The sequence below is a fragment of the Glycine max genome, chromosome 5 (genome assembly GCF_000004515.6).
Source record: "Glycine max cultivar Williams 82 chromosome 5, Glycine_max_v4.0, whole genome shotgun sequence".
Classification (NCBI taxonomy): Eukaryota; Viridiplantae; Streptophyta; class Magnoliopsida; order Fabales; family Fabaceae; genus Glycine; species Glycine max.
The window spans coordinates 15,167,951-15,195,940 of record NC_038241.2 but is presented as its reverse complement, the minus strand read 5'-3'; the positions used below and the strand labels follow the sequence as shown (position 1 = coordinate 15,195,940).

The following is a 27,990-nucleotide window of genomic DNA, read 5'->3' as shown; positions in this document are numbered from 1 at the left end:
CCCCATCCTCCTTGCTGATCCTTAGACCAAGCCTCCTTCACCATCCTTTGATACCCTTTTTGATTAAGCCATGAGTCCAGCACCCTAAAGGGCTTAGGACCCCAATCAACCAGCTTGGTTTTCAAAATTACAGGGCAATGATCTGAGTAATCTCTGTGAAGAACATGCTGGGATGAGTCCGACCATTGGGTTAGCCATTGGTCTGAAACTAGGAATCTGTCAAGTCTACTTTTGGCAGATCCATTGGGCCTAAACCAAGTGAAATTGCCACCAAAACCTCTGATTTCATGAAGATCCATATCTGAGATCCAATCATTAAATTCTGAAATATCAGAAATATCAGCCCCCCTTTGAGAAGATCCAATACGTTCCTCCTGACTCCTAATGCTATTAAAATCCCCAAGGAAGCACCAAACACCATTCGGATTGGCCAACTTCAGCTGTCTTAGTTCCTCCCACAGAATTCTTTTCCCAGGAAGGTCACAAGGAGCTTACACATTGACTATATGAAGTCTCTGATTTTCAGTAACCCATGTTCCATCTAAAAATAAGAAGCTATGGCCTTTAATTGCCCTCTCTACTTGAAAAGCTGAGTTGTTCCATAGACAAAGAAGGCCCCCAGCAGCATGAACAGAGGGTATACTGTCCCAAGAGACACTGGAATCCCCCTACATTGACTGACAAATTATATTTTATCAAATTTGTCCCTTTTTGTTTCTTGAATACAAACAAGATCAATCTTATGAATTAGATTGATTCTCCTTATAGCAGCCCATTTGATCCCCCTTCCCAGCCCTCGACAATTGTATGATAGAATAATCATGAGTGATGGTTCATGATACCCCTCTCGACTGCCACAGCTTTGTCTCTCTGCTCCAACTGAACCATGAAGTCCCTGACCTTTTGAGTTTCCTGACCATAAGTGAGGCCCATATCACCAACTAAAGTCATTTGTTTTTCCAAAGGTGCCTGATTACATATGCTAGTATTCGGTTCCCTGGTGTACTCTTTAGAAGAGGCCTCATAAATTTGAGGAGCTACTTGTATAGGAGGTTCCAGAACAGTTTGGGCCTCATAAATTTGACATGTTGGACTTACAAGAAGTTTAGATGGTGCAGGAAGAAAGTGCCTCCACACAAAACGACCTGGCCCACTAAGGAAATTCACTTGACCCCAAAGAAAATCAAAATAACTTCGCTTCTCCCTCTTCTTCTCTGGTCTCCATCACTTCTACACGCCAGAGTTGTTCCCAACTTCACACCGTTCCGCGATCTCACAATCCCTCCCTCCCTGGATTCCACGCAATTTTTTTCAGATCGATAATCGCGTAAGCAGTAGCAGCAGCAGCAGAAAGCACAATTTCGCGTTTCCTCAAAAGCGCGACCAGGATCTGAATGCGGTGAAGTTGTTTCGGAACGCGATTCATGGAGTGGACGACGCTGCAGCACCTGGATCTTCGCCATGTGGGGCGCGGCGTGAGGCCTCTGCAGCCTCACGCTGCTTCCTTCCATCCTCACCAAGCTCTCGTCGCCGTCGCAATCGGAACCTACATCGTTGGTGTGCCAATTACTCTCTCTCTCTCTTTCTCACTTATTCGATTCCGTGAACTTAGTTCACTTTGCTAATTCGAAATTCGGTTCGTGTAATTGCGTTGTTTGTTATGCTTGTTCGATGCTACTTAACTTGCTCTTGAATTCTTAGTTTCTGAAGGCAATTTTCTGTGTTGATTTGATCCGTGAGATCTGAGCCGATGGTAGTTAACTAGGGTTTTTGCTGTGTTTTTACAAGCACCTAGTTATGAAACTCTCACTCACACATACATATATTACAGTATATATAAGCACCAAGTTATGAACTATGAAGCAGACACTCTCATATAGACATAGGTATATTGCTTGTATGTATAAGCTCTTTTATGATATATTGGTTTATGTCATATTTGCCAATCCTTGCTGTTGATCATCGCATGGATCACCATTGCTTTCAACAGTACGTACATGGATTATCATTAACTAGGGTGTTTGCTGTAGATTCACAATCATCTGGTTATGGACTATGAAGCAGACACTCTCACTCATACGTTTATTATTGTATACATAAGCTCCAAGATTTATAATTTATAATATCTTAGTATATGTCATATGTGCCAATTAAGGTTTTAGACTGCATTGTTTCGTCATGATCCTTGACATTGCAGCCTAAATTGTTGTTGAAGACCAATTTTAAAACCTTGTTGCCAATACTTGTTTGTTACTAAGCCCCTCTGGAACAACGCAGAGCATCATTTCTATTGACATTTTCCTAACAGTGTGTTTGGATAGAGGAATTTAAAATTCTGAGAAATTTTAAATTCTAAGAATTTCAAATACTTCAATTGAAATTCTTTTATTTTTAAAATTTTGTGTTTGGATAAAAAAAGTTAAAATTATGAGGGTGAAAAAAAAATGAAAGAAAAAGAAAGAAAAGATATGATTGTTCTGTTAGTTATGCGTGTTCCTCTATGCTCAGATCCGATCGATATTCCACAATCTCATACGCTGTTTCTTGGAGAAGACTTTAAGAAGAGAATTTCAATTTCTCACCTTTTAGAAGGAAATTGAAATTTCAGATTTTTAGTTGTTTAAAATTCTGTTTTAAAATTCCAAAATTTTAAATTCTTCACAAAAATACATCCAAACAATGAATTCTAAATTACAGAAATTCAAATTCTCTGATAAATTACTTTTCTCAGCTAAAATTCTCTATCCAAACATACTCTAAAAGAAATTGCCAAGGATGCAGTGAGGAGTGGTGGGTTTTGGAGGAAAAGGGGAGGGAGGGCAAATTTTTCATTTCTAATAAATAAATATATTTAGTAATTTTTCTAAAATCAATGAAATAAAATGATAGATTAGTATTTACTTGACGTCAACTAGTAGAACTAGCCATGTACATGTTCATAAAAAAATATTCAAGGACAAAAGCACCCCTGCCACATTCTGTTTTTATAAAAAAATGCTTAAAAGTGTGAGAAACAGGTTCGACCTCTATTTTTAAAATTTTAATGAACCAATGTGACTATGCTGTATCATAACCATGTAATAGTGGAAAGGATTTAAAATTAGGCATGTATGTATGTGTGTGGGAAGCATGTCACCAAAATGTTTTATTTTTAATAAACAAGGAACTAATTAAGAAAGAAGAGAAAGATACAAATGCAGAGGATAAAATATCCTCAAGGAAAAAAGATGTCACAAAAAAAAAATGAAAAATTGCAACATTGGATGCCAATCTCTCTGAGGATCCATCAAAGATACTCCCATATAAAGACTTTAATGGAACACCAAAAAGAAGCTAGAAAACTACTTGATTCGAAATGAACACAATAGAAGACCACTGTCCAGAGAAAATTCTTGAATTTCTTTTCAACAAAATACACCAATGTTCCATTAATCACAGAATTTGCTTAAGGTCCTTGGGACAAACCCAATGTTCACTTAAACACCACACCAAGTTTTCTAGAAAAGGGAAGCTACCAAACAATGCAAGAACGAATTGCAGTCTGCACATTACACAACAATCCGAAGTTAAAGTTAGGGGTCTTTGAATCTGAATTAAATCATTGGTTTTAATCCTATCAAGAACAACAGTCTGAACAAAGGATTCGACCTGGAGGGAGTGCAGGATTTCCTGAAGAACTTATCCAGAGGGAAGGAAGCATTGCTGTGAGATGAAGTGAGAAACTGAAAATAGGATTTGCAAGAAAATAAATCTTAAATGTCTAGAGACCAAATCCTCTTATCTGTTATTAGCAGCTACTGTTAGAAAATACGGGTTTAGTTATCTATCTGTTATTGTCCTTTTTTTTTGTTTAAATTTAGCTAGGGATTCTAATTGATCTATTGTCTATTTGTCTTATGTAAATAAAATGGTTCGCAACATTTAGAAGTCTTGTTTGAGTTTGAGTTGAGTGGACTTATTGTTGTTGCATGATGCATTTCTTTGTGTGTTGACTTGATTTGGGCTCAATTGTTTTACCTGATGGTTTGTTTCAATTTATTGCAGAATTTGATGCATTAACAGGTAGCAAGATTTCTGCTCTTGACATTGGAGCACCTGCAGTGCGAATGTCTTACAGTCCCACTAGTGGGCATACTGTGATTGCAATCCTCCAGGTTGACCATACCTGAACTTTTCACGTGCCATTTTCCTCCCCCCACCCTAAAATAATCCTTTTGCTGTATTTTAATTTTTCAAGACATTTTTCCATAATGAAGGATGTAGTTCTGCAAATGATTGTGGTTTGATCAGAAAACATTAATTTTTCTCGATGAACACAAATGTCTGGAAGATTTTTCTGTAGTTTTGGTACAGGTAGTAATATGCAAATAAAATCCCGAGGGATGTATTGTAGATGGTGCAGACAAACAACAATTTAGGAATTAGGATCTTGCTGAACTGCTGAAGTGTTTTACTTGATGAAGTCCGGAAAAAATATTAAAATTAGGAAGTTTAATTAGAAAAATGCTTATAATTGCTCTTTGATTCTATTATTCTTGTTCATTAAGATACAAAAATGTGTAAACATAAATTCTCTTGTTCAGTTGAACTTTTGTTTTGCTTATTTATTTATTTTTTGCTTGCTAGGTTTTTTCTTTTATAAATTTCATTTGTTTAATTTTCTGTCACTTAGGATATGTCAAGTATAGCTATTGGCTTGCTGTTTCTGTTTTTCTTTTTTAGTTATGCCCCTCAATTGTATTTTGTTTTAGTTTATTAGTTTATATATTATATATATTGTGATTGGGTAGTTCTTTTATCCTTATTATGCTTGTCGGTTGCTTTTACATGTAGGATTGTACAATTCGGTCTTGTGATTTTGACTTAGAGCAAACATGTGTATTGCATTCACCAGAGAAGAAGACAGAGCAAATTTCTTCTGATACAGAAGTTCATATGGCTTTGACCCCACTACAACCTGTTGTGTTTTTTGGGTTTCATAAACGAATGAGTGTGACAGGTTGGCTCTGGTTTATCATATGTGTAGATAAATGTGTTTGTTGTAGTTTGATTACTAATGGTGATGATTTGTGTTAAATATCTGTTTTTGCATAAATGAAGTTGTTGGAACTGTTGAAGGCGGTAGAGCACCCACGAAAATCAAGACAGACTTGAAGAAGCCTATTGTTAACCTTGCTTGTCATCCTCGCCTCCCTGTACTGGTAATGTTTTCAGTGTACTTTTTTTTTATCATGATTACATTTTCCAGTAAGTCCACAAGATGTGTATTTCTGCTGTAAGACATTTCTAGTGTTGAGTCTCTTATGTGAATGAGATACTTCAATCCTATCTTTCTTGAATTTGACTTAATTGTTTTTCCATTCCAGTATGTTGCTTATGCAGAAGGTTTGATTCGAGCATATAATATTCATACCTATGCTGTTCATTACACGCTACAACGTAAGGATGATTTCCTACATATTTTTTTCCTATTGATATGCTTTATATATTTCTTATAAGTACTATTAGTAGTATTATTTGTATTTATATTTAGTGTTTTCTATTCAGTTGACAATACTATAAAGCTTCTTGGTGCTGGTGCATTTGCATTTCATCCAACTCTGGAATGGATTTTTGTTGGGGATCGACAAGGTACACTGCTTGTATGGGATGTATCAACTGAGAGACCTATTATGGTTGGAATGTGAGTGTAATTTACTTATGATCTAGTTTTTTCTTGTATCAACTGAGAGACCTATTATGGTTGGAATGTGAGTGTAATTTACTTATGATCTAGTTTTTTCTTGTACCACGACTGAGACTTGGCATCATTGTCCCCCATGGTTTCTTATTTGTTACTGTACTGTATTTGAGTTTAGGCTTGTTAGTTTGGTTATGCCTGATCATTTATTGTTATTGAAATTTCAGAAAACAAGTTGGCTCACAACCGATAACATCAGTTGCTTGGCTCCCCATGTTGCGTTTACTTGTAACTCTATCTAAGGATGGAAATCTTCATGTTTGGGAAACGCGCGTTACGGTGAATCCTAATGGACCTCCCACACAGGCTAATTTTTTTGAGCCTGCAGGTAGCTATATTGACACTTTTTGTCTTTACCTGGAATACCTGATGACTTCCTGTTGATTTTGATTCTTTTGAATTTTGATAGCTTATGTTAATTATATTGCAGAACATTTCTGCTTCTACTTTTCCTCCCTCATAGTAGTTGTAGAATCTTTTAATAGATAGATAGAGAGGAAAAACTTAGTCATGCTTCATTCTTGTACTATTCTTTTCATAAGTATTTGGCTAATATGTATTACATTATGATGCAGCAATTGAATCAATTGATATCCCTCGCATCCTTTCTCAACAGGGTGGAGAAGCAGTTTATCCATTGCCGCGAATCAAAGCTTTAGAGTTTCATCCAAAATCTAATTTAGCAGCACTAGTGTTTGCAGTTACGTGCTACCTTACTTTGTTTATACCTTGCTTGTCAGTGAATACGGAAGATAATTTTTTTATTTTAACAGAATGCGACAATTGCCGACAATTCAAAAAATAAGGCCAGATACAGTAGAGAAGGGAGAAAGCAGCTTTTTGCAGTTTTACAAAGTGCACGAGGATCTTCAGGTAATTGTTTCATTTTACTAGAATCAACATTAAAGAGCCCTTATAGCATACAACTTATTTCGAAGAAATAATCTGTTTTTTTTTCTTGTGCAAAAAGCTCTCACAAAAAGCTGCCCAAACATTATTTTTGATCCCAAAATAAGCTAATACAAACTCATACTAAGTATGCTACTATATTTGCCATCTAAATAAGCTAAAATTCCGTTATTTGTGTCTGTACTTTGGCCACTATACATCCATCCATCAACACAAAAGCTTGTGTTGTATGAAAGATCTTGAGTTTTAATGTTTGGTATCATGGGGCAACTGATTAACTTCTCTGCTCATTGTCCAATCTAATGTAGAATTTATTACATTTTTTAACTCCACTTTTTGTGGGCATCTTTCATAATCCTCTGTCAATGTCTTTAATTGGTGATTTTGAACAACAACTTTGCAAAATATCTACATGATATTTTAAAGGGAGAGAATGATGAATAATTATGTTACCTAATTTGTAGGATTCTTATCTTGTAAGGAACCTTACTTTATTCTTGGGGATTTTATCTTTTTTTTTTCAGGTAGTTTTCTTGTTCCCGTATTTAATTTAATTAAGATTAGGAGTTAAGTTTCTTTTTTTGGATAGAATTTAGTAAGATAAAAAAGACAAGTGCAAGAGGATAAAAAATCCTTAAGAACTATATCAATCACTATGAAGGATTTGGAGTCTAGTATTAGTATAAATAGGACTTTTTGCTTAGTATTTTGTATCACACCATAATACAGTAATACACCATATCAAGTTAATATTTTTTATTATTCAGTCTCTATTCCCTCCGTTTCTTCCCTCGCTATGTAAATCCTATAATTTTAACATGGAATTATAAGAAAATAGAGAGGGAAAAACTGAGAAAGTAAGTGACAGATTCAGGCAAAATTCTTGAACTTCTGCCATCATTGTTACTCATTTGTTGTAGTTATTGTTGGGCATTGTATCTTCCGTTGTATTCTTTTTACTAGTGTCTCTTGTGTCGTATTTGCATATATTTCCTCTGCTTCCATCCAGCTCTTTAATCAGATATGCTGATGGTAGAGGTGCTATGCAGCATCTGTTTTAAAGGAAAAACTTTCTGCCTTGGGTTCATCTGGAGTGTTGGCGGACCATCAGCTTCAAGCTCAACTACAAGAGCATCATCTTAAAGGGTGAGTTAGAATTTGCAGCTATGTAGAAGAACAGTTGTCAATAGTATCTTATAGGAAACATGATGGTTAGAATCCATCAGGTTAATTATAGTATGCTGCTTGGACTAAGGATCTATTTGGTTTGCTTTTTAATTTTTTTTGGTTTCATGTTTTCATTAATAATTAAACAATGTGTTGCATGGTTTTCACTTTCCTGTTTTCAAAGTTCACTTTGTTTTGTCCATTTCCTCTTTGAAAATAGGAAATAAATTGAACATGGGAAATGAGAATGGAAAACATTTTCTTAAAACCTATTAGGCTTAAATCTCCTACTATTCATGTATCCAAAATGGTTCCTGATACCTATACCTGCATATAGGGTTTAGTTGCTAAATCTAGTAGTTTTAAAGTTGTTGAAATATTCTACAGTAATTAGTGAAATGTGAAATACTGTACTGTACATTAGGTTGATTTGTTTTCTGATTTTTAGAATTTCGGTTTGGCTCTAACTCAGTATCAAAAAGCTAGTTTATGGAGTGAGGGATGCCCCTTATATATGCTAATTTGGTCATATCACCAGTCAATGCGAGATCCTCCCCCTTCATGTCAAAGACTAGACGTCTTGAGCGGGAAGTCTGCAGGACTGAACATTTGTGGGTGGTTCAATATACAGATGACCTGATAGGCCCAATAACCACAAGGATATGCTTTTAGTATTTGGGTTTAGGCCTAACTCAACTTGAAAAGCTAGCTCATGGAGTGAGACTTGTCCCACTTATGTACACTAATTTGGCTATATCACTAGTCAATGTGGGATTTCTATCACCGATCATTTCCATAGATAGGTTGATCCTAAGGGATGATTTTGCTCACCCTACATAAATATTGTACTCATTGTCATGGAAAATCCAATTAGATTAGTTACCTTTCAGTTTAAATTTGGTAGCAGAGCTACTCTGGTTTGATCCTTTATTTCTAACAAGCTTGGTGCATATAATTTATATGCATACCTTTGTTGCATTGGGCCCATAAGTCAATTTTTGTAGACTGTTATTATATAGCTATACTTGTACTGTATTTTTTTTTTTTATTGAGATAGTAATACAATTTCAGTTTGTACAAGCATCTTATGTCATTGTTGACATCTGCACTATTTCTTGCAGCCATGGCCATCTTACAATATCAGACATTGCAAGGAAGGCTTTTCTTTATAGTGTATGTTTCTTGTTTTATTTATTTATTTATTGTTGTATACAAGTTTATTGTTGCATATGGAACTGATCTTCTGCTGATATCAGATTAAGTCTAAGGATAGAGAATAAAGTATCCTCTCAAGAAATAACAAAATAAACTTCTAAAAACTAAGATTGAGTAATTTAATAAGGCTTGCCAATCTCTCCACACGTGTAACATAGAAAACACTCCAAACGGTCCTTGAGCAGAACACCACAGACTCGCCAAGAAAGTAATCCTGTCCCAAATGTTGTGTTGAGATCACAAATTCCTTTGTAGCTATTGTTGAGAAGATATAGAGAGAGAATCAGGACTTGTATTATTGAAGGAAGAAGAAAATACAAAGCTACTGAAATCTCTTACAAGAGCAGTATTTATACTGCCGAGATTAAGTTATAACTGTCAACTGACTATGGCCACCGTCCCCCCCCTCGGAAACTCAATGGGGCTGTTCCAGTTATATGCTGAACCACCAGCTGCTTAGTAAGAACCTTTTCTCGGACAAAAAAGGCATCCAACTCCATATGTTTAGTTCTAGCATGGAGAACTGGATTGTGAGCTAGCTGCACCACACTGGAATCACAAAGCATGACAGGTGTAGAATGAGGAACTGCTAGTTCCTGGAGAAGAGTCTGAATGGACCTAGAAACCACTTTTTGCCTTCTAGACCACCAAGTTAGGACAAACAAAGACAGCTGCACCAGATGTAGATCTTCTGTCATCTGGGACTGAAGCCCGGTCAGAGTCACAAAAGCCTCTAAGAGAAAGATGGTTATTAAGAGAGGTAGGATACAGAATAAGACCAGAATGAAGTGCACCTCAAAATCCTTTTCACAACTGTCCAGTGAGACTCAAGAGGAGAAGCCATAAACTGACATACTTTGTTAACTGCAAAACTAAGTTCAGGGTGAGTGATTGTAACATACTGCAGGGCTCCAACAACAGATCTGTAAAAGGAGGGATCTTGCAGTAAATCAGAGCCATGTTAGAGAGTCTGCAGCTGGAGTTCATAGGAGAATGGGCTTTGCTTCTAGCATATTGGTTTTCTGCAACTGATCTCAAATGTACTTGGACTGAGTCATCAAAAGTGCTCCACTGGATAATGAATGAACCTCAATCCCCAAAAAATAACTTTTGCACCAGTCCAGATGTTGAAGAGCTTGTTTAACTTACTTGGGTTCAGTATGAACAAGAAGCAAGGAAGGATGAATTCTTGGCTGCACTATGCCAGCTTTGGCTCTTGTAACCATAGGATGTACATTGTCTTGTCTGACAGGGGCAGGTTGTGGGGGATTGGGATTTTCAGGTGCAGACAACTGAGGAGGGTCATCAAATGGCACTTTATCAGTATGAACAGAGTCAGAAGAAGCCAAATTGGGGAGACTGTGCAGGATCAAGAGGTTGGGGGAAAACATTATCAGACCTGGAAGCCTCAACAGAAGGTGAAGAGTGAGGAGCCTGAATAGAGGATGAGGAAGAAGGATTAGAATTGAGAGGAGGATGAGAAACTGACTCAATGACAAGTAAGGTGGTTGAAATGAACTCAGTAGATGTAGAACTGGAAGTAGGAGAGGAAAAAAGAGTAGGATAAGGAAACTGATTTTCATTGAAAATAACATCTTTTGAAATGAAAATTCTCCCAGAAGAGGACAAGCACTTATAACCCTTGTGACTGAGGGAATAACCCAAAAACACATTCAGAAGACCTGAACTCAAGTTTATGAGTATTATAAGGGCGCAAGAAGGGAAAACAAGAGCAACCAAACACTCTTAAAAACTGATAATCAGGTTCAGTTTGAAAAAGAATAGTGTAAGGAATGGCAAACTTAAGAGGAGCTGAAGGTAGCCTGTTTATGAGATGCACAGCAGTCTGAAAAGCATGATCCCAAAATGAGGCAGGGATGCATGACTAAGAAGGGAAAGACCCAATTCAACTATGTGATGATGCTTTCTTTCCACTACACCATTTTGGTGATGTGTATGTGAACAAGTCAGCCTATGAACAATCCCCAATTCTGACAAAAAAGAAGAGAAAACTCGAAATTCCCCTCCCCAATCTGTTTGAATGGCTTTAATCTTTTTGTTAAATTGCAATTCAACTAGAGATTTGAACTGTTTAAAGACAGACAAAGCATCAGATTTATTCTTTAAAAAATATATCCAAGTTAACCGTGAATAAGCATTTACAAAGGACGTATAATATCTAAATTGACAATGAGAATTCATAGGAGGAGGACCCCACAGATCACTGTATATTAATTCCAAAGGAGGATTATGCACAGTTTGAGAAAGCTTAGGAAGGAAATCTATGAATCTTGCCCATAAAACAAGAACAAAAGGGCAATTCATCTTTTACAGGAATCTTGAAATTACAATGATTCAGTACAAACTTTAAAGTCTGAGAATTGGGATGTCCTAGCCTAAGGGGCCAAATATACACAGAATTAGGCACAGTGCTATCACATGTAGCTGAAGAAACAGTATTAACACAAGCTGGAGAAGACACAGCAGAGCAGAATTGAAGATTTGGAAACTGATATAATCCATCTGGTCCAACATCTCCTTGTAGAAGGATCCTATTGGAATCCTGAGATTTAACAAAGCAACGATTGGCATGAAATTCAAAGAAAACATGATTATCCTTTGCAAACTTACACTAATCAAATTCTTAGTGATTTGAGGAACAAGAAGCATGTTTTTAAGAACAAGTTTGACATTAGGACTTAAAGGAGAAACAAACTTGGAGTGACCAGAGGCTGAGATATTCAGACCTTTTCCATTACCAATGAAGATCTGATCTGCACCCTCAAAGGGAGAGGTTTGCTGGATATTCTGTGAGTTATTGGTTACATGAAAAGAGGCTCCTGAATCTGGAAACCATGATGAAGAAGCATTGGAATCAGAATTTGCCACCATAGCTTGTGGAGGCCTTGAATTAGAACTCTGAGAATTATGTTTCTGATTTTGACTCTGCTGCGAACTCCAATTGGAGGAGGAATTGTTCCAGTTGCTGTTTTGATTCTGATTCTGACCCCAATTTTGATTGCTACTCCTGTTGTTCCAGTTGTTGTTTTGATTATGATTAGTATTATTTCCATAATTGTTGTTGTTATCACTATTTGCAACTTGATACTGAGGATTGAACCTGTTGTAATAGGTCAGAGCTGTGTGATTATACTTGAAACACACTTGACATTGAACTGAGCTCCGACCACCACGACCACTACCGTGTCCTCCACCGTAACCGCCTCCCCCACGGTTATTATGACCACTAGAACCTTGTGAATCTGAGGAATACTGATTTGTATACACAACATTGGTGTCTGAGTATGAATTCGAGTTGTCACTCTCAGTAGAATGTGACACACTCGTTTGAGTGAGATTAACCGGTTGTGTGAAGACTCAAGCCTTGTATATTTGCGAAGCTGCAGCTCCTGCACAAGAATAAATTCAGCCTCTTTAGTGGTGATTTGAGGGATGTGACTTTCGATCAAAGCAATAACAGAATCAAACTCTTGAGGAAGGCCCAAAATCCGACACAGGACAATTGTCAAGAGTGGTATGACAAAGAGCTGATTGCAGTTGACGAGCTTTCGTCTGAGTTTGATGATGAAAATAGGCATGGATCTTATCCCACTCCTGATATGAGTGAGTAGATCCAAGAACACGAGCAAGAATCGAGCTCGAAAGAGTCAATTGTAGCCAAACAAGCAGAAATTTATCTTGCTCCTGCCACAGCGAAAACGAAGGATTCACACGATCAAGATCACGATCGGCATCTGAAAGGTGTCAAGGAGGAATCCGAGGACTGGCGATGAAACGATTGAGACCAAGAGTGGAAATCGCTGGCTCAACTTGCTGTCGCCAGAGTAGGAAATTCTTATAATTCAACTTTTTGATGATTTGATGCGAAAAATTTGTGGTGACTGAAGAAACAGGAATGTCTTGATTCATCAGAAAGGAGTGAACTGGAATCGTGCTGGAATTATCTCAGAGTAGAACGGAAAATTAGAACTGACTGGAATCTCAGCGGCCGGAGCTTCGCCGGTCGGAACAGCACCTGTGCCGGTGTTAACCGGAGTAGCACCAGGATTTGCGGAAGCCATGAAAAAGGATCAAAAAGCAGGACTGAAATCTCTTACAAGAGCAGTATTTATACTGCTGAGATTCAGTTATAACTGTCAACTGACTAAGGTTAACAGTTAACTAACTATTGTAGAAAAACCAAGGTTAGTTATTCTTATACACTTACAGCTATAGACACTAGAGAGCCACAAAGACAAGCACTACCATAGAAGTTTAGCTTCTTTACAAAAGTCAGATCCTCTAAATTGACGAAGGAGAAAAAAAATTGAAGTCCTTAGGGAAGACCCAATTTTTATAAAAAACCTATTCCAGAGAAAATTTGCTGCAGAACAATGCCAAAAAAAAAAAAACAATAGTTTCGTGTTTCCAAACTAGAACAGCACATTAAACACATTAGGAGACAGAGAAATGAGAGGTCTGCACTTTTGTTTCTTATTAATTCTTTCTGAATGGTACCTTTACATGTTTTTGTAGCATTTTATGGAAGGCCATGCAAAAATTTCTCCTATATCACGCTTGCCTCTTATCACTGTTCTAGATAACAAGCATCATCTGAAGGACTTTCCAGTTTGTGAGGTATGATTCATCTGACAATTTGTTTTGAAACATTTCTTTTTGTTATATTTTCTGTTCAATCAACTGACACCACTTATGTGCCAGCCATTTCATTTGGAGCTAAATTTCTTTAATAAAGCGAACAGAGTTCTTCATTATCCAGTCCGGGCATACTATATGGATGGACTGAACCTTATGGCACATAATCTTTCATCTGGATCTGACAGTATCTACAGGAAGCTATATAATTCGGTAACATAGAGAGTAGTATATTTTTCCAAATATCATGTATTTATTATTTTTGTTGAGACTCTCATTTTACATAATATTAATATGCTGGAGGTATTTATTCATTGTTTGTGAGAATTATGCAAAATTGGAAAATTCAACCTAGTAATGTTTTTCATTAATTTTCTATAGATTCCTGGAAATGTGGAGTACCGTGCAAAATACTTGATACACAGTAAAAAGCAGTGTTTGTTTCTTGTAGTGTATGAATTTAGTGGTGCTACAAATGAAGTTGTGCTTTACTGGGAAAATAGTGATGCACAGGTAGCAAACAGTAAAAGCAGCACAGTAAAAGGTATTTCTATCTGGTGTATATTTTTTTCAGTCAGGTTTCAGTCATGTGTTGTGTTAACAACTCAAGTAACTGTCTTGTAGGTCGAGATGCAGCATTTATTGGCCCCAATGAAAATCAGTTTGCTATACTTGATGATGACAAAACAGGATTGGGTGTGTATACTCTACCAGGAGGGGCCTCTCAAGAAGCTAAGGACAACGATAAAGTTTTTGAAGAAAATCCAACTGCTACTGCAGAGACTAGTGTTGGTTCAATTCGTGGCCCGATGCCATTTATGTTTGAAACTGAAGTTGATCGCATCTTTTCTACTCCATTAGGTGATTAAATATATGAATTCACATGTGTATATATTTATCTATTTATTTGCAGACACACACTAGTCACTTCTTAAGATTAGCATTATTTTGTCAGTAGCATAAAGTATTGAAAATGGTTTCTCTGAATGTAGATTCATCTTTGATGTTTGCTTCTCATGGGAACCAAATTGGAATAGTAAAGTTCATACAAGGGTACCGCCTATCAACTTCAACTGCCAATGGCCATTACATATCAACCAATAGTGAGGGGAAAAAGTCAATTAAGTTGAAAAGAAACGAGATTGTACTTCAGGTATCATTTAGAAGTGTGCTTTTTAATTATTAGAAAATTGCACACTTCTGCATCTGCGAAGTTAAATGAAATAGTTGGAAGATGAGTAAAAGAAAGAGGGAAATGGATTGTTTGGTGTTCTTCATGTTGGTGAAGATTGGTTTGCCCCAAGGATATTCAGAAAAAGTGTTAATTTTATAACTTTTTGGCTCCAATAGAGATGCTAAAAGGCTTTCCTGTTGTGCTCAATTTGTAGTTGTGCTGGGTATTTGGTTGGAAAAAAGTGGTAGAATTTTCACTGGTTGATTGTGTACCTTTGGAAATCACTTGGGGTAGAACATTGCACTTAACTTCTTTTTGTGTTATGCTAAAGGACTTTTTAAGGTGGGTGTCTTTGATAGATCTTTAGAGAGATTGGTGTGCAATGTTACATGTTTCCTATTCCCCCCCCCCCCCGGTTTTATCCGAACAAATTTGGAGGGTTGTTGTGTGTGTATAATTTTTTTGACAATTTATATATATAACCATGTTAGAAAGCTGCTTTAATTGTGATCACCCATAGGTTGGAAAGGGCTACTTACGGAGGGGCTGACTAGAAAGGCAAGTTGAGCGTCGTAGAGTGTAGTCACCAAGATGCGGCTCTTAGGTGTGTTTAGTCCCACATCGACTATAGATATACTTAAATAGAGCTTATAAAGCTTGGGCAATCCCTCACCTTATAAGCCGATTTGTGTGGGGTTGAATTAGGCTCTAAACCCAAAATTCTAAGATGGTATCAAAGTCTAATGTTGAGTTAGTCACCTATATTGCTGGCTTACCATGCTCTTGGTTGCTAGGTGAGGACTACCCAATTATAAGGACTACATTGGCCATATCTCTAATTGGTGTGTGGATCTCAACACATTTAATTTTTATTTGTAAGATGAGGGCAACAAGGATCTAATATATTTAGAGCTTTTTCTATCCTCCCTGCCCCTAAAAATGAAAAACTTTTTGATCCTTCATTCTTGCTTCCAATGATTATAGGGTTCCTTGTTTGTGGGAAATATTATCAAATAGCTCTACACTGGTTCTGCTATGTGCTAACTATGTGCTAATTCAAGTTTCTTCAAATTGATAGGTGCACTGGCAAGAAACTCTTAGGGGACATGTTGCTGGAATTTTAACAACACAGCGAGTCCTTATTGTTTCGGCAGCCCTTGATATACTTGCTGGCACTTCTGCAAATTTTGACAAGGGACTTCCTTCAATATCCTTTATACTTGTTTCTCTATAAAATCAACAAAACATTTATTTACACTAATGAACTTATTGGTTTAAATGAGGGGATGGGACGAAAATAAATCATCCCAATATTGAAGGGGAGGGTTTCTTGGCCCCTCATTTTTGCTGCCTCTGCTCCAAACTTTTAAACCAAAGGATTTCTGTCAAATTCCTCCCCTCCGTTCCATTCCCCTCCAACCATACTGTATTTAAGTTTCTTTTGTCACATATATTCTCTTTTTGGAAACCATAATTCATACTCACTTTAGATCTCTATTGTGGGTTGGGCCGGCCCTCCTTTTTTCTACTGCTACTGCAATCAGTATACTTGGTTGGGATGGAAAAGTTAGGTCTATCCTCTCAATCAGTATGCCTTATGCAGGTAATTTTCTTGATGCATACTGAGATGTTGTAATATCTTAACCATACATTATTTCAGAGATGCATTATGTTTTTTTCAACTACTGTACATTTTTTTGCACTGTCCTACTGATCTATTTATATGAGTTTCTCTTGCAGTCTTGGTTGGTTCTTTGAATGATCGATTGTTGCTTGCTAATCCTACGGAAATAAATCCCAGACAGAAGAAGAGGGTTGAGATTAAAAGCTGTCTTGTTGGTCTTCTTGAACCAATTCTTATTGGATTTGCCACAATGCAGCTAAGTTTTGAACAGAAGCTTGACTTGTCAGAAATATTATACCAAATAACGTCGAGGTTTCCTTCCTTTCTACCTTTAACCTTTTAGAAAAATTCAACTTATGCTTATGTAGTAGAGATATTTAGGGATTTTTACCTAACAGGTGCAATTTGATGTGAATATTTCTAGTTTGCTGAAGTTAGCGAATATTACCCAAAGTGGTTTAAAATAAATAGTTGCTTAATGCAAGTCATGGCTGCATGACATAACTTGGTGTTAGTAATTTTTATATTTATTGTTGAAGTCATAGATAAAAGTCATGGCTTAGGTACCGTCTCTCTCTCAATATTATTACATGAAAATCGTGACCGTGAGCCAATACTACCGTTAGTTTCTTTTCTTCTTCTTTTTTGGTTATACTGTTTTGTGTAAGTTATGTGGCCCAGCGCTGCAATATAAGGGGGTGTTTGGTTTGGTTGTTTTCTGTTTTCATTTTCACTGGAAACAGAAAATGGTGATGGAAATGTGTTTAGTTGGATTTCTGTTTTCATTTTCAGTGAAAATATTTTCCCTAACGAACCAAAAACTGAAAATAATAAAATCTCGTTTTCAGTTGAAACCAGGAACCTTATTTTGGGTAAAATGAAAACGCGGTGGCAAGGAATGTAATTTTAAGCAAATCTAAAAATACATTTCCTTTTGAAAACGCATTTTCAGTGTTTTTATTTCTTGAAAGCAGAAAACAAGAAGTCAAACCAAACATGTTTTCAGAATTCTAATCTTTTGAAAATGAAAACAGTTTTCAGAAAATGAAAACAGGAAATGAAAGAAGAAAATGAAAATGCAAACCAAATACACCCTAATATACTCTACCTTGTTATATACATAGTTCCAAATTGGAAATAGATATTAGATACTCACATGTCATGTAGGTACCACTCCCTGTAATCTGAATTATTATGCAATTAACCACTATATGGCAGCTCTTGAAGGAGGCATCCGTCCACAAAGCATTCCACTCACAATGTTCATCGGCAAAAACACCTCTTCTTTTCCTTGCATATTAATGTTATGACATCATTGATATTAAGTGGATCTCATCAAATGCATTGTTAATATATATGAAGTGGTTGACCATTATTCTTCCATATGTACTTTAGTTGGTCTAAATATACCATGTTTCCATAAAACCCACCTAACCTCAATGTCATTCATAATGTTGATATGTGAGGTAAAGAGTGTTTGGCCCAATGAGTATCCTGAGTTGAATGGCCTGTGGATGAGACACGGTAACTGTCATTTAGGGCCTTTCATGTTCTGTTTTTTCACTTGAGAACTCATTATTTGGTATGTCCTGGCATTGCACCCAACAATATATATCTTGGAAAGAGCAGATTTTGGTGGTTCTTTAAGAAAAATGCCTCATTATTTACTTTAATATTGCTATTAGAGTATTATAAGGAGCTGCAGTTATTCAACTGCAGTCACATCTAGCTTCTAGTCGAAGTTAGTTAGTTAGTTAGTCAATTCTGTTAGACTCTAACAAAATTGTCTATATATACTCTTTGTAAATCCGAAGTTACTTGAGTTAGTAAATGATATTTTACTTCATTTCTTCTTTCTCTCTCTCTCACTCTCTTAGACTAGAAGCTCTATGATGGTATCCAGAGCTTAGTCGATCATCAATGGTGACAAACTCTATCTCTTCTTCTTCTGCTTCCGCTTTTCCGAATTCGATCTCACAGAAGGTTGATGATTCAAATTTCTTACTATGGCAACAACAAATTGAACCTGTCATCAAGTCACATAAACTTCAAAGGTTCATCGCAAATCCACAAATTCCCTTACGATTCCTTACTGAAGCAGATCGTGATGTTGGAGTTGAGAATCCTGCATACGAGGCGTGGGAACAGCAAGACCAGGTTCTTCTTGCCTGGTTGCAATCAACTCTGTCCACATCGATCTTATCTCGGATCATTGGATGCGTCCATTCCTACGAGGTTTGGGAATGGATCCATGATTATTTCCCCAAACAAACGTGAGCCAGAGCAAGGCAACTTCGAACTGAGTTGCGCGCAACGATCCTTGAAGATAAGTCCATGCACGAGTTTCTGCTTAGGATCAAAGCAATTTCTGATGCACTCGCCTTTGTCAGAAGTCCAATTTCTCTACAGGAACAAATTGATGCTATACTTGAAGGACTTTTGCAAGATTACCATTCAGTAATCTCAGTTATAGAAAGTAAATTTCAACTGCTTCCTATTGAAGAAGTTGAAGCACTGTTGCTAGCTCATGAAGCTCGATTGCTGAGGTTTCGAAAACATACTTCTGAATCACCTTCGATTGATCTTACTCAGGTGAACCCTAACTTCTCTTCATTGTTTGGTTCTGATTCTTATGCAGCATCGAACAAGTCCTCACAACAGTATCATTTGTTTGGTCGTGGAAATTTTAACCGCGGCAGCCGTTGTGGTGGTGGCGGTGGCGGTCGTGGCCGTGGAGGAGGACACTTTGCAAATTTTCAATGTCAAGTATGTTACAAATATGGTCATACTGCATCTGTCTGTCACTATAGGTTTGATCAGGGCTATCAACCCAATCCTTCACTCACTCTACGCGATCCTTCAAATCAAGGAAATACTCAGACTAACAACTTTTGTCAAAATCAGTATTCTAGTCATGGAAATGGTTCTGGTCAAAATAACTATGGACAGAACAATGGGTTTAGATCATCAAATTCATGGAGTCAAGGTACCAATCAGAACAGGTCAATGCAAAACAATCAGAATCAACAGCCTCCAAGTGCAATGGTTGCAAACTTTAATTTTAACTCAGACTGGTACCCCAACTACTTGGATACAAGATTCAGGTGCCTCATTTCATGTGACTGGGGAATCACAGAACATACAGCAACTCAGTCCCTTTGAAGGTCCAGACCAAATTTATATTGGCAATGGACAAGGTTTGCCTATTCATTCCACTGGTTCTTCCACTTTCATTTCTCCTATCAATTCTAAAGTGTCTCTATCCCCCTCTAGCAATTCAGTTGCTAGTCCTACTTCTGTTGATCCTACAGCTGATTCAAATTCCAATTCTAGTCCTCCTATCAATGCTGATTTTAGTCCTACTATTGAACCTGAGGTTCCCAGTCCTATTTTTGAAGCTGGATCCACTTCTGTGCAAGACAATTCCCCTCAGTCATCAGATTTGTCTCCCTCTGAAGCACCACACAGTGCAGCATTGGAAAATGTTCCTGTAGTTAATTCTCATCCGATGCAGACCAGATCAAAGTCTGGAATTCATTTACCTAGAGTTAATCCAACTCTGTTACTTGCTCACTGTGAACCCAAGTCTGTAAAGCAACCTTTGGCTGATTCAAATTGGTTTACTGCAATGAAACAAGAATATGAGGCACTGATAAATAACATGACCTGGGATTTGGTTTCCCTTCCACCCTATAGGAAAGCAGTGGGTTGCAAATGGGTGTTCAGAGTAAAAGAAAATGCAGATGGGACTGTCAATAGATAGAAAGCTAGACTAGTAGCAAAAGGATTTCATCAAGTGGCTGGTTCTGATTTAATAAAACTTTTTTCCCGTCATCAAACTTTTTTTTTTTCCCGTCATCAAACTTGTTACAATAAGGTTGATTCTAACCTTGGCTCTAACCAATTAGTGGGAACTCTTTCAACTTGATGTTAACAGTGCCTTCTTAAATGGTTTTCTAGAGGAAACCATCTATATGCGGCAACCCCCTGGATTTGAAAACCCCAATACCTCTCTTCTTTGTAAATTGAATAAGGCTCTATATGGGCTTAAGGAAGCACCAAGACAATGGTTTGATAGACTAAAATCTACTCTCTTGCATCTTGGTTTTTCTACAAGCAAGTGTCACCCATCTCTCTTTGTTTTCAAAGATACCTCTCATATCATTTATCTTTTGGTGTATTTTGATGATATTATAATCACTGGCAGTTCTGTCAACCTAGTCCAGCAATTTACTGTCAAACTTCACTCTAATTTTTCCCTTAAACAACTTGGGAAACTGGATTATTTTTTGGGAGTTGAAGTCAAGACCCTAACTGATGGCTCTATTCTTCTAACCCAAAGCAAATATATAAAAGAGATCTTATACAGAAAACTAAAATGGCTGAGGCCCATCCTATTGCTTTCCCAATGGTTTCTGGATGCAAGGTCACTAAAACAGGAGCAGACCTCTTCTCAGATCCTACTCTTTATAGATCAGTAGTTGGAGCTCTCCAAAACTCCACTATAACCAGACCTGAGCTAAGTTTTGCTGTAAACAAAGTCTGTCAATTCATGGCCAATCCTCTTGAAACTCACTGGACATCAGTGAAAAGAATTCTCAGGTTTCTAAAAGGCTCTTTACACCCTGGCCTACTTCTCAAAGCTGCTACTTCAGGAATTCCCATTCCTATTAAGGCCCTTTGTGATGCAGATTAGGCTTCTGACCCTGATGATCATAGATCTACTTCAGGAGCTGCTATTTATTTTGGTCCAGCAGATTGTTGCAAGATCAAGTACTGAAGCTGAGTATTGAAGCCTAGCCCAAGCTACAGCTGAAGTAGCGTGGATTCAAACTCTACTGATTGAACTCTCTGTTCCTTTCACTACTCCAACAATCTTCTGTGATAATCAAAGTGCTGTTGCCATCACTCATAACCCTGTTCTTCACTCCAGGACAAAGCACATGGAGATTGATATTTTCTTTGTTCAGGAGAAAGTTCTAGCTAAGAAACTGCAAGCCTACCACATTCCTATCATTGATCAATGGGCAGATGCCTTGCCAAAAGCTCTCTCTCCAACCGGATTTCTTTTCTTGAGATCCAAACTCAGTGTCCTTGAGCCTCCAAAGACTCAACCCCATTGAGCTTGAGGAGGAGGGGGGTATTAGAGTATTATAAGGAGCTGCAGTTATTCAACTGCAGTCTCATCTAGCTTCTAGTAGAAGTTAGTTAGTTAGTTAGTCAGTTCTGTTAGATTCTGTAACAGAATTGTCTATAGATAGATACACTATGTAAATCTGAAGTTACTTGAGTCTAGGTTATCAAACTCGTGAGAGTTCCATAGACTCGACTACTAGACTCAACTCGTAAACTGATAAGAGTTCACTTTGTATAAAAATAATAACAAAATATCTATAAATAACATATTAATTAAACATTTCAACAATATAATAAAGCAAAATAATAAATCATAAATTTCACAATACTTAAATAACCAAGTCTAGTAATGCATTACTACTAGCTAATCACTTGCAGATGTTATAGTAGTGGTAGATCATTCTCATCGAGAGTTTGATGTTATTAGAGAACAAGGGTTTGATGTTATTAAAGGTGAAATTTTTTTTATTCGGGAATAACACACTAAGTGAAGGTATGTTGAACACTAAACAGATAGAAAACAACCCAAAATGATTTACATTTTGGTATAATTTTTTTAACTTGCCGACTCATTGACTCGGTGGTAAACTCGAGAGTCTACTGAGTTTACTTAGAGTTTACAGAGTCTGCTCAAAGTCTACTAAAAAGAGAGTTTACACATGAGTTAACTCGCGGAGGATAAGTGGACTCGTAAACTCACTAAGAGTTAGCGAGTTAACTCGAGAGTTTGATAACCATGACTTGAGTTAGTAAATGATATTTTACTTCTTCATTTTTCCTCTCTCTCTCTCTCTCTCTCATTCTCTTAGACTAGAAACTCTATGAATTGCAGGAAATCAATCCTGAAATATTATGAGAATTACAGACCTTATAATTGGAAGGATTGTGGTCAACTATACTGTTTTTATTGTCATTCCTGTATTTTTGGGATTCCTAGTTAATTCAGGAAATTTCCCATTTATCATATTTATTTCCTTGCATTGCAATATAATGTATTTCTGATCATACAAAATAAGAACAGAGATGGAATAATTTTCTTCGTATTCTGCTCTAAAATGTTCTTACAGTTTGTGACTTGCCTATCCCTGTATTCTATGATGCACCCAATCCAGAGTTTTTTGCCCCTCCAAACCACACTGATAACTTCATATAATTTATTACTTTGATCTGTGCGGATATGCTGCTTGGGTTATCTGAGATCCATTGGGTATAAAAGCAAGGTTTTAGACTTCAAGAACACTTTTAATAAATTTATATTAAAGCTGGTATTGCTGACACTGTAAATTTTTATCTGAGTGAAGGTTTGACAGTATGCGCATAACACCAAGGTCTCTGGATATTCTTGCTAGAGGATCTCCTGTTTGTGGAGATTTAGCTGTGGCTTTATCACAATCAGGACCACAGTTCACTCAAGTAAGCAACATAAATGCCTTGTTCTTGACATTTTAGTTTTGGTTTTTCTGAACTTCTGAGCATTTGAATATTTTGATCTTAGGTGATGCGAGGTGTTTATGCTGTGAAAGCTCTTCATTTTTCCACTGCTTTAAATATTTTGAAAGATGAATTTCTGCGTTCCAGAGATTATCCAAAATGTCCTCCGACATCTCATTTATTTCATCGATTCAGGCAGTTGGGTTATGCCTGTATCAGGTAGGCAAAATAGGAAATTTGATTGTGCTTTTGATATTGTCATTGTACATATAGAATTCATTGAACTACAATGCATATTCAATTTATTGTTAATTTGCTTAAACTATAACTTTCTTGATGATTTTAATCTTTGTTAATATGTTAGGGCTTTACTTTTGTTGGAATATTTGAAAAATATCTGAAAATGTTTCATATTTTCTTGATTATATCTTTGACAGTCTAGGTTAAAGGTAAGTATCTATGCTCAGTGTATCATCATGTAAATATGGTAAATTGTAATTAGGAAAATTATTTCTCTCTATTATATTTGTTATATAAAGAGTCCATTTTGTGGTTGAGACATGATTTTCAACTTATGCTTCTTTTTTTCCTATTCAATCCATCCATTTGCTACCTGTAGATGAGTAGCATTATGCTTACATGTAAATAATGCTTATGTCGTTAAAGATCAGTGTTATTTTCCTATAATTTTATGGCTCTTCATGTGTTGACTGAATCTATGACATGTATTTTTCTTCTGAATATTGGAACTTGGAGCTCCCACAATTGATGCTTTGGCATGTGGATGATACTGTAGTTATTTGAATGGCATGATCTACAAGTTTGTTACTTTTCTAATTGAAGGTCACTTGCAGGTTTGGTCAATTTGATAGTGCAAAGGAAACATTTGAAGTTATAGCAGACAATGAAAGTATGCTTGATCTGTTTATATGCCACCTTAATCCCAGTGCCATGCGGCGTCTTGCTCAAAAATTGGAAGAAGAAGGTCTTGATTCGGAATTGAGGAGATATTGTGATAGGATATTACGTGCTCGATCTACTGGATGGACCCAAGGTATATTTGCCAACTTTGCTGCTGAGAGTATGGTTCCAAAAGGACCAGAATGGGGTGGTGGAAACTGGGAAATTAAAACACCTACTGCTGTGAAGGATATACCTCAGTGGGAGCTTGCTGCAGAGGTGACACCATACATGAAAACTGATGATGGTACAATTCCATCCATTATTGTAGATCATATTGGTGTGTATTTAGGCTCAATCAAAGGAAGGGGCAATATTGTAGAGGTGAGGGAAGATAGTTTGGTTAAGGCTTTCATGCCTACAGGTAATGAGAATAAAGTAAATGGTCTTGAAGCATCTTCAGTTAAATCTATATCTAATCAGTCGAATGTGGTTGGTAATACCAAAGGTGATTCATTGATGGGTCTGGAAAGCCTTAACCAACACCTTGCCAGTTCCTCTGCTGATGAACAGGCCAAAGCAGAAGAAGAATTTAAGAAATCCATGTATGGAGCTGCTGCTGATGGAAGCAGTAGTGATGAAGAAGGAGTATCCAAGATAAAAAAATTACGCATAAAAATACGAGACAAGCCAATTGCCTCTTCTACTGTGGATGTGAATAAGATTAAGGAAGCCACTAGACAGTTTAAACTTGGTGAAGGGTTAGCTCCACCAATGAGAAGCAGGTCCTCATCTGGTGGAAGCCAGGATCTTGGTCAGATATTATCCCTTCCACCACCAACTACAGGATCGGCTTCTTCCACTGTTTCAACTCCTGGTGACCTTTTTGGTACAGATGCGTTGACTCAATCAGAACCCATTTCACAGCCAACTACTGGGGCTGTGGGTGGGGGACTTAAGGCAGGACCTATTCCCGAGGATTTCTTTCAGAATACAATTCCATCCCTTCAAGTGGCTCAATCATTACCTCCTGCAGGAACTTTTCTCTCCAAATACACTCCAGGGGTGGAAATTAGCAAGACAACTCCTAATCAGGTTAGTGCTTCTGAAGCTAACGTTGGTCTTCAAGGTGGTGTTTCACCTCAAACCATTCAGCAACCTGCTGTTCCAATTGAGTCCATAGGACTTCCTGATGGTGGTGTCCCACCGCAATCCTCAGCTCAGGCTGTGGTCATGCCCCAGTCTCAGTTACAAGCTTCTCAGGCTCAAATTTCTAGCCAACCTCTAGATCTTAGCATACTTGGAGTACCTAATTCTGCCGATTCAGGAAAGCCGCCTCAAACTGGTTCTCAACAGATTGCTGTGCATCCTGGACAGGTATAAATAAATAAATACATGTGTGTGAATGGTTTGAGGTTATATGGTTCTCTACATATTTTTCCATTATTTTCTGTGGGTGTTAAGGGAAGAATGTGGGAAGCAATGCAAGAATTAGATGTTCTGGATTGAACTTGCATCAAAATATAACAAAAAGGAATGCATCCTTTTTTTATGACAATTTTGTGGATGCTAGAGAAGAAATTAGGACGACAATTTGCCTGAGAAAAGATCCTGACATAGATAGTGTACTTATGAACAAGATAGGTTTATTTCTTCTGTTAATGACAACTAGGAAATTGGCTTTTTACTTAACCTGCTGGGCATATATATTGTTTCACCATTGTTCCCAATCTCATCTCATGGATCGTATGTTAGGTTCCCCGTGGAGCTGCTGCTTCAGTATGTTTCAAGACTGGACTTGCTCACCTTGAGCAAAATAATCTTTCAGATGCATTGTCTTGCTTTGATGAAGCTTTTCTTGCCTTGGCTAAGGAACAATCTCGTGGAATTGATATAAAAGCTCAAGCAACAATCTGTGCTCAATACAAGATTGCAGTCACTCTTCTTCGGGTACTATAACTATTATTCAATTTTAAGCATAAGTAGAATGGACATCTTTCAAGAAAAGTAACTGTGTTAAGCTTTAATTCAGTTTGTCAATTTTGCCCACCCCTAGGGCCATATGCTACTGTATCACAGAAACTGTGTTATGACTTAAGAAGTCTTGCATGCTGTCAATATTTGTTTTGTGCTGTAAGAGATGTCAGCTGACTCTTGATGTTGGATAACTGAAGTCCTACATTGAGCAAATAAAGTGTATATAATTGGTTTGAATCTTTTGGATGATATACCTCCTATGCTTGATACACATTCAGCCCAATCCACTCACCACCTATTAGGCCCGTACTACACATTCTAACACCTAAGATAGCAAGTGGTACAGAGACAAGAAAACTGGTGATGTCTGCTACTTTGTTCATCTGAATATATGCAAAGTAAATGTCATGTTTTTTCCTTGTTAATATGGGAAACATGGGCTCTTCTTTTTATTTCTTTTGATTTGACATCACAAAATATTGGTTTTCTCTGTTTAGATTTGAACCTCCAAAATCTGCATTTCCTTCATTATTGCAGGAAATTGGACGTCTGCAAAAAGTCCATGGTCCAAGTGCAATAAGTGCAAAAGATGAGATGGCAAGACTGTCACGTCATCTCGGTTCGTTGCCTCTTCTAGCTAAGCATAGAATAAATTGCATTCGAACTGCCATCAAAAGAAACATGGATGTCCAAAATTATGCCTATTCAAAGCAAATGCTGGAACTACTATTGTCTAAAGCACCTCCAAGCAAGCAGGATGAATTTAGAAGCCTGATTGACCTGTGTGTTCAGAGGGGTTTGACTAACAAGTCCATTGATCCTTTGGAAGATCCCTCGCAATTCTGTTCTGCCACCTTAAGCAGGTTGTCAACCATTGGATACGATGTCTGTGATCTCTGCGGAGCCAAATTTTCAGCTGTGACTGTGCCTGGATGCATCGTCTGCGGAATGGGAAGCATCAAGAGATCAGATGCTCTTGCAGGAGCAGGACCAGTTCCTTCTCCGTTCGGTTGAGTCTCAAAGATGGGTCTTAATCCTTGCGCTCTATATAACCTTTGCTACTCTAATGTTGTAAAGGGAGACAACTTTGTAGAGAAAGTATACAAGAGAATGAAGGGATTATAGGGTAACAAATATTGCACCACTTCTAGAGAGATTATAGGGTTTATCACATACTGCTTGAGTTTTGATTGCGATTGTGATGGTTGTCTGTGATTACAGAATATGTTGCTCTCCTGTATGTTTGTAATTTTGTAATTATATTCTGCTTTTGCCATGATAGAAACACGAAATTGCAGAGCATAATTGTATTTCGTATATAGTTGTTTTGCGTCATCATATTTCTTTCTTCTGAATCAGTATTCAGCTATGCATTTGCTTCACGTAGGGTTTTATTTCATGTGCATAAAAGTATATAACAATAATTTAATGAGGAAAGAGTATATAAATTAGTCTTATAAGAAAAAATTAATTCATGTTACAAAGTACTTTTTTTATGTACAATGACGGCAATAAAGATGGAACTTAGGTCATCATATACATTTATATAAACCACATATTTTACAATACTTATTACATATGATCTCTTAAAAAAAAAAAAAACACTTCCGCTTCTGATAATAGCAATTAGCATGTCTTAGAGTTTGAATCCTAAAGTTTCTCGTTAGCATAGAAATGAAAACTATAAAATCTTACATCATATTATATAATTTAATCTGATCCTGGACTCAATTTTCTTATCTAAGGTCTTGAGTTCGAATTTTGCGGATAGATAAAAACGTTGTTAAAAGGAATTTTTTTATTAAAGATGATCGGTTAGTTATAGGTAAAATCAATGAGATGAATATTTTATACCAATAATATGATTATATAAAAAAATATTTATAATTTAACAGAATTAACTCTTTTGTTACTTTCAATTTGAGGAATCTCTTCTGTTACGAGCTAATATGGATGATTGATTTTTACGTTATAGATATACTAATTGTGCTACTTTACTGTTACGCTGTAGCAAACTAAGAAATAAGTGGCTGCAAATGCATAAGTGCCTGCATTTATGTA

The 27,990-nt window shown here is 36.9% G+C and overlaps 1 protein-coding gene and 1 long non-coding RNA gene across 4 annotated transcripts; both read left to right on the top strand.

Moving 5' to 3' along the window:
• The first annotated feature begins 1,164 nt into the window (after positions 1-1,164).
• On the top strand, positions 1,165-27,264 carry LOC100805443 (uncharacterized). 3 transcript variants are annotated; one of them, XM_006579750.4, is made up of 24 exons: positions 1,165-1,557; positions 4,045-4,154; positions 4,834-4,999; positions 5,101-5,201; positions 5,367-5,439; positions 5,548-5,683; positions 5,908-6,068; positions 6,316-6,440; positions 6,514-6,613; positions 7,699-7,795; positions 8,938-8,989; positions 13,568-13,669; positions 13,754-13,900; positions 14,069-14,231; positions 14,312-14,548; positions 14,680-14,840; positions 15,940-16,068; positions 16,347-16,464; positions 16,602-16,797; positions 22,923-23,034; positions 23,117-23,271; positions 23,907-25,329; positions 25,708-25,902; positions 26,467-27,264. In XM_006579750.4, the coding sequence occupies exons 1-24, from the start codon at positions 1,425-1,427 to the stop codon at positions 26,941-26,943; spliced, it is 4,869 nt and encodes a 1,622-aa protein (XP_006579813.1). In that variant the 5' UTR covers positions 1,165-1,424; the 3' UTR covers positions 26,944-27,264. The 3 variants fall into 3 exon arrangements, with proteins under 3 accessions (XP_006579813.1, XP_006579814.1, XP_006579815.1); XM_006579751.4 differs by lacking the exons at positions 1,165-1,557; positions 4,045-4,154; positions 4,834-4,999 and having other exon boundaries at positions 5,132-5,201; positions 5,548-5,631; XM_006579752.4 differs by lacking the exons at positions 1,165-1,557; positions 4,045-4,154; positions 4,834-4,999; ... (1 more) ...; positions 5,367-5,439; positions 5,548-5,683 and adding an exon at positions 5,724-5,750.
• LOC121174880 (uncharacterized) lies at positions 8,996-13,240 on the top strand. Its single transcript, XR_005891431.1, has 2 exons — positions 8,996-12,876; positions 12,965-13,240. It is a non-coding gene; the product is annotated as an uncharacterized lncRNA (long non-coding RNA).
• Positions 27,265-27,990: the final 726 nt, after the last annotated feature.

Bases quoted from the DNA above. Each gene is read 5' to 3' on its own strand.
- LOC100805443 (XM_006579750.4), top strand. From the start codon at position 1,425: ATGGAGTGGACGACGCTGCAGCACCTGGATCTTCGCCATGTGGGGCGC. The intron at 5,202-5,366 runs GTAATGTTTTCA...TTTCCATTCCAG, and splicing joins ATCCTCGCCTCCCTGTACTG to TATGTTGCTTATGCAGAAGG. The intron at 14,232-14,311 runs GTATTTCTATCT...ACTGTCTTGTAG, and splicing joins TAAAAGCAGCACAGTAAAAG to GTCGAGATGCAGCATTTATT.